The 13,451-nt window shown below is 46.6% G+C and overlaps 1 protein-coding gene and 1 non-coding gene across 2 annotated transcripts; both read left to right on the top strand.

The window, feature by feature from the left end:
* The first annotated feature begins 738 nt into the window (after nt 1-738).
* LOC114115137 (U6 spliceosomal RNA) lies at nt 739-846 on the top strand. The gene has a single exon (XR_003589620.1). It is a non-coding gene; the product is annotated as a U6 spliceosomal RNA (small nuclear RNA).
* Nucleotides 847-9,584: 8,738 nt separating this feature from the next.
* On the top strand, nt 9,585-12,415 carry IL13 (interleukin 13). Its single transcript, NM_001082594.1, is given in 4 exon segments — nt 9,585-9,770; nt 10,717-10,770; nt 11,014-11,118; nt 11,469-12,415. Coding segments are annotated over 4 exon segments (399 nt in total). The 5' UTR covers nt 9,585-9,638; the 3' UTR covers nt 11,577-12,415.
* Nucleotides 12,416-13,451: the final 1,036 nt, after the last annotated feature.

Raw genomic sequence — 13,451 nt, 5'->3', positions numbered from 1 at the left:
CCAATACTTTGGCCACCTGATTTGAAGAGCTGACTCATTGGAAAAGACTCTCATGCTGGGAAAGACAGAAGGCAGGAGAAGAGGGCAACAGAGGATGAGATGGTTGGATGGCATCACTGATTCAGTGAACATGAACTTGGGCAAACTCTGGGAGATGGTGAAGGACAGGGAAACCTGGGGTGCTGCAGTCCATGCAGGCACAGAGTCAGACACAACTTGGCAACTGAACAACAACAAAAAGTCCATGTTTATGGAGAGGAAGACTCAATATTGTCAAAATGTCAGTTCTTCTCAACTTGATCTATAGATTCAAGCAATCCCAATCAAAATCCAACAGGTTATTTTGCAGATATCAACAAACTGATTATAAAGTTTATATGAGGAGGCAAAAGCTTCAGAATATTGAAGGAGAAGAACAAAGCTGGAAGACTGACACTACCCAACATAAGGACTTACTGTAAGGCTACAATAATTGAGACAATGTGGTACTAGCAAAAGAATAAAAGAGATCAATGGGACAAAACAGAAGGTCCATAAACAGACATGTCAATACAGTTAACTAATCTTTGGTAGAGGAGCAAGGGAATTCAGTGGAGCAAAGGAAATCTTTTCAATGAACAATGCTGGTACTGGACATCTGCAAGTGAAATAGATATAGATACACACACACATACACACACACAAATATATACATGGATCACAGACCTGAATGTAAAATACAAATTTATAAAACTTCTAGTGCTCGCTTCGGCAGCACATGTACTAAAAATTGGAGCGATACAGAGAAGATTAGCATGGCCCCTGCGCAAGGATGACACGCAAATTCGTGAAGCGTTCCATATTTTAGAAGAAAAAAAAAATAAAAAAAATAAAACTTCTAGAGGAGGAGAAAGCATATGACTTTGGGTTTGGTGATGACTTTCTACACGCAACACCACAGTCATGCAGAGGCAGGAGCCACAAAAAAAAAAAAATGAATAAACTGAACTTCATTAAAATTAAAAATTTCTTCTGTGCAAAAGATGACTGTCAAGAGAATGAAGACAAGCCACAGACTAGGAAAATATATCTGCAAAAGATGTCAGATACAATAACCCACGCACCTACTGACACCTTATTTTTGACAAAGGAGGCAAGAGGCAAGAATATACAATGGGGCAAAGATAGTTTCTTCAATAAGTGATGCTAGGAAAACTGGACAGCTGTGTGTAAAAGAATGAAATTAGAACACTTCCTAACACCATACACAAAGATAAACTCAAAATGGATTAAAGACCTAAATCTAAGACCAGAAACTACAAAACTCTTAGAGGAAAACATAGATAGACTACTTTATGACATATATCACAGGAAGATCCTCTATGGCCCACCTCCTAGAGTGGAAATAAAAACAAAAATAAACAAGCAGGACCTAATTAAACTTATAGGCTTTTGCACAGCAAAGGAAACTATAAACAAGGTGAAAAGACAACCCTCAGAATAGGAGAAAATAACAGCAAATGAAACAACTGACAAAGGATTAATTTCCAAAGTATACAAGTAGTTCATGCAACTCAATACCAGAAAAACAAACAACCCAATCAAAAAGTGGGCAAAAGACCTAAACAGACATTTCTCCAAAGAAGACACACAGATGGCTAATAAATACATGAAAAGATGCTCAACATCACTCATTATTAGAGAAATGCAAATCAAAACTACAATGAGATACCACCTCATACCAGTCAGAAGGGCCATCATCAAAAAAATCTACAAATAATAAATGCTGGAGAGGATGCAGAGAAAAAGGGAACTCTCTTGCACTGTTGGTGGAAATGTAAATTGATAAAGCCACTATGGAAGACAGTATAGAGATTCCTTAAAAAACTAGGAATAAAGCTACTATATGACTCAACAATCCCACTACTGGGCATATACCCTTAGAAAACCAATCTGAAAGACATATGTACCCCAGTATTCACTGCAGCACTATTCACAATAGCTAGGAGATGGAAGCAAGCTAGATGCCCATTGACAGAATGGATAAAGATGCCATGGCACATACATACGGTGAAATATTACTCAGCTATAAGAAGGAATGCATTTGAGTCAGTGCTAATGAGGTGGGTGAACCTAGAGCCTATTATACAAAGTGAAGTAAGTCAGAAAGAGAAAAATGAGCACTGTATATTAACACACAAAAATGAAATCTAGAAAGACAGTACTGAGGAACCTATTTGCAGAGCAAAAATGGAGACAGAGACATAGAGAACAGACTTACAGACATGGGAAGGCAGGGAGAAGAGGATGGGACAAATGGAGAGAGTAGCATGGAAACGTATTCAATACCATACGTAAAACAGACAGCCAGTGGGAATCTGCTGCGTGACTCATGGAACTCAAACTCGGGGTCTGAGACAACCTAGAAGGGTGGGATGAGGGGCAGGAGGTTCAAGAGGGAGAGGGTATATATATATATATATATACCTGTAACTGATTCATGCTGATGTATAGCAGAAACCAAAACAATATTGTAAAGCAATTAGCCTTCAATTAAAAAAAAAAAGACATCAGATACAAAAAACTCTTGAATGTCAACACAGGAAAATGAACAACCCAATTTTAAAAAGAGGTCAATGCTTTAATAGACACTTCACCCAAGATGATTATATAGCAAGTAAGCCTGTGAAAAGATTTCCACATCATATGCCACCAAGAAAATGCAAATTAAAACAGGGAGATACCATTACATTTTAGTTCGCTGATTCCTAAAATGCTGATGTTCACCCTTGCCATCTCCTGTTTGACCACTTCCAATTTGCCTTCATTCACGGACCTAACATTCCAGGTTCCTATGCAATATTGCTCTTTACAGCATCAGACGACGCTTCCATCACCAGTCACACCCACAACTGGGTATTGTTTTTGCTTTGGCTCCGTCTCTTCATTCTTTCTGGAGTTATTTCCCCACTGATCTCCAGTAGCATGTTGGGCACCTACTGACCTGGGGAGTTCATCTTTCAGTATCCTATCTTTTTGCCATTTCATACTGTTCATGGGGTTCTCAAGGCAAGAATACTGAAGTGGTTTGCTATTCCCTTCTCCAGTGGACCACATTTTGACTCTCCACCGTGACCTGTCCGTCTTGGGTGGCCCTACATGGTGTGGCTCTTAGTTTCATTGTGTTGGAATAACTTCAGATATGCAGATGACCCTTGTGGCAGAAAGACGAACTAAAGAGCCTCTTGATGAAAGTGAAAGAGGAGAGTGAAAAAGGTGGCTTAAAGCTCAACATTCAGAAAACTAAGATCATGGCATCCAGTCCCATCACTTCATGGCAAATAGATGGGGGAAACAGTGGAAACAGTGGCTGACTTTATTTTCTTGGGCTCAAAAATCACTGCAGATGGTGACTGCAGCTTGAAATTAAAAGACGCTTGATTCTTGGAAGAAAAGGTATGACCAACCTAGACACATATTAAAAAGCGGAGACATTACTTTGCCAACAAAGGTTGATCTAATCAAGGCTATGGTTTTTCCTGTGGTCATGTATGGATGTGAGAGTTGGACTCTAAAGAAAGCTGAGCACCGAGAATTGATGCTTCTGAACTGTGGTGTTGGAGAAGAATCTTGAAAGTCCCTTGGACTGCAAGGAGATCCAACCAGTTCATCCTAAAGGAGATCAGTCTTAAGTGTTCATTGGAAGGACTGATGTTGAGTGTTCATTGGAAGGACTGATGTTGAAGCTGAAACTCCAATACTTTGGCTACCAGATGCAAAGAGCTGACTCATTGGAAAAGACCTTAATACTAGGAAAGACTGAAGGCAGGAGGAGAAGGGGACAACAGAGGAAGAGATTGTTGGATGGCATCACCAACTCAATGGACATGATTTGGGGTAAACTCTAGGAGTTGGTGATGGACAGGGAGGCCTAGCGTGCTACAGTCCATGGGGTCGCAAAGAATCAGACACGACTAAGCAACTGAACTGAACTGAACCATTACATAACCATAAGAATGGTCAATATCCAAAACACTGATACCACCAAATTTTCATGAGGATGTGAAGCAATGGGAATTCTCATTTACTGCTGGTGGCAATGCAAAATGGTACAGCCACTTTGGAAGACACTCTGACAGTTTCCTACAAAATTAAACATACTCTTACCATATGATCATAACTTCATTCCTCTGTACTTAGGCAAATAAATTGAAAACATGTCCACACAAAAGTCTGCACATGGATGTTTATAGCAATTTTATTCATATTTAGCCAAACTTGATGCAACAAGATATCCTTCTGTAGATAAATGGATAAATAAACTTGGTACATCCAGACAACAGAATATTGCTCCATGCTAAAAGGAAATGAGCTGTCAAGCCATGAAAAGACTTCAAGGAACCATAAACGCATATTACTAGGTGAAAGAAGCCAATCTGAAAAGGCTATATATTGTATGATTCCAAGTACATGATTCTGAAAAAGGCTCAACTGTAGAAACAGTAGAGAGATCAGTGGTAGCCAGGGGTTAGAGTGAAGATAGGGTGAATATTTAGTGCAATTAAACTACTATCTGTGTGTGTGGCAGTGAATATACAACATTACACATTTGTTAAAACCCATAGAATGTACAACACAAAGAGTGAACCCTAAAGTAAACTATGGACTCTGCGTGATAATGATGTGTTCATGTAGGTTCATCAATTGTAATGAATGTACTCTGATGGGGATGTTGGTGATGTATGTGTGAGATTAAGGAGTATACAGAAACTTTCTATACTTTCCACTCAATTTTGCCAAGAATCTAAAACTGTTCTTAAAAATAAAATTATTTTTTAAAACAGCAATGGCTTTACAATGATTTTTAAAAATAAAATAAGTTTAAAATTTCTTACCAGAATGGCCATCATCAAGAAGTCTACAAATAAATGCTAGAGAGGGTGTGGAGAAAAGGGAACCCTTCTACACTGTTGGTGGGAATGTAAATTGGTGCAGCCACTATGGAAAACTAAAAATAGAGTCACCAGATGATCCAGCAATCCCACTCCTGGGCACATATCCAGAAAAGACAAAAGCTAATTTGAAAAGACACCTGCACCCCAATGTGCATGGCAGCACTATTTACAATAGGCAGGACATGAACGCAACCTAAGTGTCCACGGACAGGGAATGGATGAAGAGGCTGTGGTACATGTACACGTGGACTACTACTGGGCCATTAAAAAGAATGAATAATGCCGTTTGTAGAAACATGGATAGACCTAGAGATTATCACACTAAGTGAAGCAAGTCAGAGAAATACAAATGTTATGACAACACTTAAATGCGGAATCTCAAAAACAGTACAAATGAATTGCTTACAAAACAGAAACAGACCCACAGACACAGACAACAAACTTACGGTTACCTAAGTGGAAGGATAGGGAAGGATAAATTAGGAGTATGGAATTAGCAGATACACATTGCTATACATAAATCAGATCATCAACAAGGATTTACTGTATAGCACAGAGAACTATATTCAATATCTTTAAATATAGCATAATGGAAAAGATTTTTTTTAAAGAGGTTATATGTACAACCAAATCACTTTGCTGTACATCTGAAACTAACCAAATATGGTAAATCAACTATATTTCAATGTTTAAAAAAATTTTTAAAGAAAGAAAACTTCCTAAAACTTAGCGACATATTTGTTTGAAAGAGCCCACTATGTCTGGCATCACAGATGAAAACAGAGCCACATCAAGAAACATCATTGTGAAATTTGGAGCATGGGAACCAAGAAATTTTCCTACAAATTTCCAGAAGGAGAGTTAGAAAAGATCTGGATTCAAATGTTATTGGACTTCTAAACAGCAATACTGGAAGCTAAGAGACAATAGCACAGGTATTCAAAATTCTAAAGGAAAATTACTTTTCTGAAATTCTGTGTGTTTTTTTTTTTTTTTGGATGTGTTCCTCCCAAGAAAGAGGAAGACCAGGGGAACAAGGAATAGGAGAGCCACAAAGGAAACAGGAGAAGGGAATTCCCAGGGCAGATGCCAGTGTCCATGTCAGGGCAGGTCAGCAGGCTCTAGGGGAGACTGTCTTGGGAAGATGAAATTGTGAGAATAACTGATTTACCCAAATCTTTTGCAAGGAGATTTATGTAAGTGGCTGAGAATTTAAGATTAAATCACTGAGAGGGACATTATGCAAACTAAGCAAATGGACAAAGACTTATTATTAGAAAAAAAAGTTTTGAAGAAAAAATTAATCTTAATTATATGCTTTAACAGAGAATATATTAGCATAACTATGTAAACAATAAAACTTTTGACCAACCCAAATTATGATCTATGTATACTGGTAGAATGAGAAAAAAAAAAAGAAAAAAGGAATGATGCAATGGAAGAAGGATGGCAAGGAGGAGAAAGAATTAAATATTCATTGTAAACCACAGATAATGCCTGCATCTGAAAACCAAGAAATCTAGAAACATGCAGGAGGTAAACACCAAAAGAAATAGTTAAGGTCACGGTTCCTCTGGAGGCCAACGAGGCGGCGGGGAATTACTTGTCAGAACTGATGGCTCTGAGATTTTTATCCCACTTGCATGCTAACCAGTCAGTTTGCCATGGTTTCATGGAGGCTGGCAGAAGACACAGGACTCCCAGATCAGAGACAAAGAACAGTTTATTAGACGAAGTGCAAGTATTAGAGTATTATCTCTTTTTTTTTAATGTGGACTATGTTTAAGGTCTTTATTGAATTTGTTAGAACATTGCTTCTGGTATATGTTCTGGTTTTTTGGCCACAAGGCATGTGCGCCCCCTGCATTGGATGGCAGAGTCTTACCCACTGGACCACCAGGGAAGCTCCTAGAGTATTATCTTTTTTAGGTTACTTGAACCCCAGTTCTCACAGAGTAATGTCAAGAGAGCCATATGGTACCTGTACACACAGTGAGTTGCATTACAAGATAAGAAGTCTGAGCTTAGACAACCTGAATTGCTAATAATGGATACTTAAGCCTGCCTGCTTTTTGCTTCAGAAGACGCTCTCTCTTCCCAGGCTGTTAGTTATGCAAATAGTTCTAAAAAGACTGCCGGGAACAAAGTAGGGCACTCAGTGCCTCACTCACCAGACATGCAGACCAATGGGGAATTCTCAAAAGTGCTATTTTTCACAATAAACCTCCTCAAATTGTTTGATTAAAAAAATTACATGCACGTATAACTTTCACTAAAAAGAAAATCTATTGTTAGGAATTTTACATTATTAAAACTTGCCTAACCCTTATTCCTACTAACGCAGAACCAAAATTGAGGGGTGGGGATTGTTAAGGGAAGTTTTTCAAAACTTCGCGCAGGGTAGGCTGGTCCCAATGAAGGGTGTCCCGACCCCATTAGTCCCATCTGTGGCGAGAGCTGGGCAGTGAGGCTCGTGAGCCTGCCCTTCCCTGGCCGCGGATCTGGGCTGGCTCCTACGCGCCCTGAGCGCGGGCTTCTGCTCCTGTAAGAGCCGACCTGGCGGCCCAGCGCAGTGGCTGGTGGAGAGTTGCAAGCCACATATGTCAAGTGCCCGGAGCAGCACTGCTGTAGCTGTGTTTATTGCAACGATTCGGGAAGTGAACCGAGCCCCGCTGAAAACAAAACAGCATTACGGTCCAACTGACTAACCAGCAGAGGCTCGCTGGGGGCTGAGGGCCAGCTCAGGAGGGACGGGCAGCTCGGTTGTGTCCCCGCAAGATCCCCGGCCCCGCGGACATAGGCGCCATCCCCTAGCTGGTGCGCTCAGGCACCCTGACCCAGCCTGGCGCTCAGTCCGCTTGCTCCCACCCTTGCCATTCAGTCGTCGGGCCTCCAACACGCGTGGATCAGGGCAAGGGGCAGGAGTGGGTGCTTCGCGGCTCCGCGGATAAGCGAGTCTGCACTCCTTCCCCTCCCTCCTTCGCCGGCCGACGCCTGCAGCCAGAGGGGACCCAAGCTGCGCGGATCCCGTTTATCAGCCCCATCTCCCATTACATAAGGCGGTGCCTATCTCCAGGGCATCGCTGCGACCGCGGGGCCTTCTCCCACGCGCGGGGGCGCCCCTGCCCACAGCTCCCCGCTTGGTTGTGCTGTTCGTAGCGGGGAGGGGGCATTCCACTCATCCTGGCGCAGGCCATGGTGGTTCCCCACTCCTTCCCCCAACACAGAGACCCCCCCTCCGCCAGGAGATGCTACTGACCCTGTTCTGCAGATGGAGAAACTGAGGTCTCACAAGCAGGTGGCAGCACTCCAGGCATGGGCAAGCCACAAAAGGCAGGGCCCGGCTTCCAGGCCTTAGGGTCTGCAGTTATGTCGGGAAGCCTGGGCCTGGGAAAGAAGAGGGTGAGCACCATGTTACCAGTGAGAGGAGAGGGTGGGTGAGGCTGGGCTTTCTCTTCTGAGCAGGAGCGGCAGCCCCAGGGTCCCTTAGAGGACACTTGTGAGGAGGTTAAGCCCCACTGGCATAGGACAGAGAGGCAGCCAGAGCAGACAGAGAGGGGGCCTCGTGGGGGAGGCACTGGCTTAGGGGAGGAAGTGGGTGAAGGAGCAAGCTTGACATCAGCACCCGATAGGCAAATACTGGGGCCTCGGTTGCACAAGTTTCTGAAGGACTTCTAGAGAAATGAGGGGAGAACAGGGAAGTGGCTACCCTTCCAGTGTCCCTTCAGGGGGTGGGCTGCCCACAGAGGACCCCAGAGTGGGGGCAGACCCAGGAGTCACCTTCCACAGCCTTCAGTCTGCAAGGGAAACGACTCAGAGAGCACAGGATGGTCTCACAGATACTGATGCAGAGAGGGGGTCGCCCCAGGTCTCAGTGGCAGTGGGGATAGCTACTCTCCAGGGCGAAGGCTGGGTCCACCTCTTGCCAGCGCTGCCCTCGGAAGGCTTCCCAGAGAGATGAACCCACAGTGAAGGCTGGGTGTGGCACCCAGTGTCCAGGCTGCACATACTGAGAGTTACCAGCAAAACAACCTTCCAAAGGAAAGCTCCTGCAAGGATCCCCGAATCTGACTGGATCTTTCAATGGAGACCTGGGAATCTGAAATTCCACGGTCCTTCCCACACTGGGGCAACAGGGAACCAAATGGGTTAAAAGAAATGAACATCACTCTTTTATCCTGTTTGAATTTTGTGTTCAGAGCAAGCATTGTTTTGGTAATGTAACAGAACTGTTCAGTGAAAAAACAATCCCTCCAGATTCCCACATCTGATAGACTGTGATCAGAGCACTGTCTCTCCAGCATTTCTGGTGGCCCAAAGGGATCTGCGGACAGGAGCTGGGTGGGCACTCGCTAAAAGTGCTGGAGTTCCAGCTGGCATAGTTGGCATCAGACTGCCCTCGGGGTCCTCTCGTTCACCCCTGCAGTAAGTTTATCCAGATCTCGAAACTGCCCTAGACCCTTCTCAGTAATAAGTCCACAAATCAAATTCTTTCCTTTATGTGACACTGGATTTTCCACAAAGTAAAATTAAGATGAGTAAAGATGTGGTTTGTAGATAGTGCCCAACAAAGCGGAGACCAGGGTGTGAGGCGTCACCACTTGGGCCTATAAAAGCTGCCACAAGCGCCTAAGGCCACAAGACGCGCAGCTTAGGCCAGCCTATGCGTCTGCTTCTCAGTTCTTCTGTGTTGTTCTAGGCTCCATGGCGCTCTTCTTGACCGTGGTCGTTGTTCTTACCTGCTTTGGTGGCCTCGCCTCCCCAAACCCTGTGCCTTCCTCTTCATCCCTCAAGGAGCTCATTGAAGAGCTGGTTAATATCACCCAGAACCAGAAGGTGAGTGCCTGTGGGCCCAGCTCTGAGGGTGCAGGGGTGAGGGGCTCTCAAGGAAGAAGCCCTGAGGACTGCAAGGTGAGTCTGGTCTTGAGGGAGAGGAGCCAGGCTAGGGGTGAAGTGAAGCAATATGGATGGACCCACGAAGGGATACCGCAGAGCCCCCAGGACCACTTGCTCCCCTGGCCTGGCCCTGCCTGCCGTGGTCAGCTCCTGCTCAGTGGTTTTGGAACAGAGGAAAGAAGAGAAGAGCTGGCACCCTCCTAGAACCATTTGGCATTTGCCAACTAGATCTGAACACCATAATGGAGCCATTATTCACATCTTAGTTCAGCCCATTCTTATGGAAGAATCCATTATTAGGGTCAGCTCCTCTCCCCATTGGTGACAGCCCACACTTTCTGAGCACTAAGAATGTGCCAGGCCCATTCCTGGGGCTTTACATCTTATAACATCGCTGCCAACCACCTCAAGAGACAGGTACGATACCCCATTTTACTAAGCATCAGTGAGGTTAAATGACAAAAGTCAGATTCAAGCCAGTACTGGGTGACACCAGAGTGCCCATGCTCTGAACTGCATTTTCCCCAATTCCGAAGGCAGGCTGTTTCCAGACTAGACTCCCATCACCTCCCATCAGACTGGCCTGGCCACCCTGCCCTCACCCTCCCCTGCCCTGGGCCTTCCCTGCAGGCCCCGTCAGCCAGTGTCACCTGCCCTCCCACTCTGGCTCTGGCAAGCTTCACACAAGGCTCGTCCCTTACTGGTTGTGGCACTCAGTATTCCTCTCTCAGTCCTAAGCCCCTGGACAGCGGGAAAGGAGGCCTGGGAACGCTGAAGGTCCCAGCTCTGCCCCTGCTGTCCTGGGAGTGCTTGTGGGGCCTAGCCCCTGCGGAGGCCTGGCCTGAGGCCCTGCCAGCACTCAGCGCGCCGTCCTTTGCTCCCTCAGGTGCCGCTGTGCAATGGCAGCATGGTGTGGAGCCTCAACCTGACGAGCAGCATGGTGAGGACCCCCCAACACCGCAGGGACGTGGCCAGGGCTGCAGCCCTCTGAGGTCGTTTCTGAGCCTCGCTCACACGACTGGGGGGTTCCAAGCAAGCTTCAAGAGCCACTCTCTGCCCCCTCATAATCTGGGCTCCCCCCACCACCCAGACCTGTCTCCACCGGGCCGCTCAGTTCCCCTCCTCCTACAGACTCACTGAATGTGCCGCCTGACTCCCCGGTGTTTCCCCCCGCCCCCCACAGTACTGTGCAGCCCTGGACTCCCTGATCAGCATCTCCAACTGCAGTGTCATCCACAGGACCAAGAGGATGCTGAGTGCGCTCTGTCCTCACAAGCCCTCAGCTAAGGTAAGGCCCCCCTGTCCTTTGACCTGGCACCCACTTCTGCCAGCCCTGGGCTCACCCTGGGAGCCCCAGAGGAACCTGGCTGAGCATCTGAGGCATGTGTCCACAAAGGGGTGGGCCCACTGTGGAAGCAGGGACATGGCTTTGGGATTTCCAAGACATGGGCTTGAGGGCTCCCAACTCTTAGCTGAGCTTCATTCAGCCCCACATCTGTAAAGCATGGGTGATAACAGTACGCACCTCATGGGGGCTTTTGTGAAGAATGAACCAGCCGGTGAGTGGAAAGCCCCTGATGGATGCTGATCGGCCTTACTCTGGCGTCCCACCAACACGCTGGCCTCTTTGCCTTGCAGCACGTTTCCAGTGAGTACGTCCGAGACACCAAAATTGAAGTGGCCCAGTTCTTAAAAGACCTGCTCAGACACTCAAGGATCGTTTTTCGCAATGGAAGTTACAACTGAAACATGAAAAGCTAGCATTATTATCTGCAGAGGCAGACCCTGACCACCTAAGTTGCAGATTTATTTTTCTTTCAGATGTCCAAAATTTCTTGGGGAGACTAAAGGAGGGTTAGGGAGGGGGGATAAGATGTCCTTAGCTTAGACTTGAGCCTGTGATGCCTGCCTTGAGGCTAGCCAACTTCAGCTGCCCTGTGCCTTGATATCCGGGACTCAGCCCGGCAGGCCTCCTCCATCCAGGACTCCGAGCTCGCTGGACAAGGGTGGACCTTGCCCACATGACCTCCCCCTCCTCAGAACAAACTGTAGTGTTGATTAGACACCTGGTGGAGGAGACACCTGCTTTGCACAGGGGCAACTGAGGCAGAGAGCAGCCCAGGCACATTCCTTCTTGGCCTTATTTATTATTATGTGTTATTTAAACAAGTGTTTTTGTCTGTACTGGGGTTAGGAGGGACTGTTACTGCCAGAACTTGGAGCCATGGGCTTGGAGACTTGGGGCTCCAGCACTAAAGCAGTGGGCATTAGGAATCCCTGGCAGTAAGTACTGTATGCAAACTTCTGCTACCTCACTAGGGTCCTGGGGCCAAGGCAAGGGACAGGAGAGAGGGCCAGAGTAGCCACTCTTGTCTGACAGCCAGCAGTGGGCCCTCAGCCAAGTAATTTATTATTTTTCCTAGTATTTAAAGTTAAGTATTAAAATATGTTATCAAAGAGTTAATAATATATAGACGTCTAGAACACTGCATATGGTATGTGTGGACTGAGGGGGGGGGGTCACTGAATAAACTGTTTCATCGATTTTGTCAAGCTAAAAGCTAAAATAAAGATGGTGACAGAGACCTGATGGTGTTTGCATTTTATTTTGGCCTTTTGGGGATACTGGCCTGTGTTCTTAAAACTCCGAGGAGCTCTCTGGGAGGCAGGCCAGCTGGAGGAGGGGGCCTAGGATAGAGTGGAGGGGGAGTGAGGGACGAGACCTAGGCTGAAAGAAAACAAGCAGACCCCTTGGGGAGAGGAGATCTGGCCAGGAGGAAGTTCCCCCATCACCACCCACAGGAGGCAGAGGAAGCATGGGCCAGGGTGTCGGGGTTCAAAGAGGATGTCTGGAGCAGGCAGAGACCTCGGAAGTGGTCTCATGACCACAGCTCTTGATGGGTGGCCACCCTGTGTCTGGCACCACCCACTCGCCTTCTGGTATCACCCTATGATGTTCAGGGAGGAGCAGGTGGCTTACCAAAGGTCCCACAGCTGGTCAGGAACAATGCCAGGGTGTGAACCCCAAATTCACTCCAACTCCACAGCTCACACATTTAACTACCGTGCCTTCCTCTGTCTAAATGCCATCTGGCCTGAATCCATGACCTTTATGATACTGTCAGCAGCCTGTGTGGGCCCCTCCCCTGCCGGTAATTCCCTCCTTACGCTCTGGGGGCAGCCCAATCAATGTCTGGATGCCTCTCGGCATGAGGCAGTGCACACTCACCACCTCTGTGAACAGAGCACCACTGGCTTGTGGCCCCTGGACTGTGGAGGGGCCGGGGTGGAGAGCCGAGGTCGCAGGGCCAGGGTCAGACTGCTCCCCTGAGCAGGTCTGTTTGCTTCTCCTTCAGTCGAGGCCAGCACATGGAGGGCAGGAAGCAGCCAGCCACAGCAAACCACAGCTAATGGGCATACCCATCAGCCATGGTTTACACTGTACATCTCTGGAAGCACAAGATGCCTCTTGCAATAGGTGGTGGGTCATCAGAGACCAGTCTCAGATGCTGAGTGGAAGGCAGGCACACTTCCTGCGGAGCCCAGAACCCTGTGGGGACATCTACAGTGATGCTCACAAGTCAGTGGAGACAGTCACTCAGGAGCAGTGAGAGTTTATGC

Source organism: Ovis aries, chromosome 5 (genome assembly GCF_016772045.2).
Source record: "Ovis aries strain OAR_USU_Benz2616 breed Rambouillet chromosome 5, ARS-UI_Ramb_v3.0, whole genome shotgun sequence".
Classification (NCBI taxonomy): Eukaryota; Metazoa; Chordata; class Mammalia; order Artiodactyla; family Bovidae; genus Ovis; species Ovis aries.
Note: the sequence above shows the minus strand (reverse complement) of the source record. Positions and strands in the feature narration are given on the sequence as shown.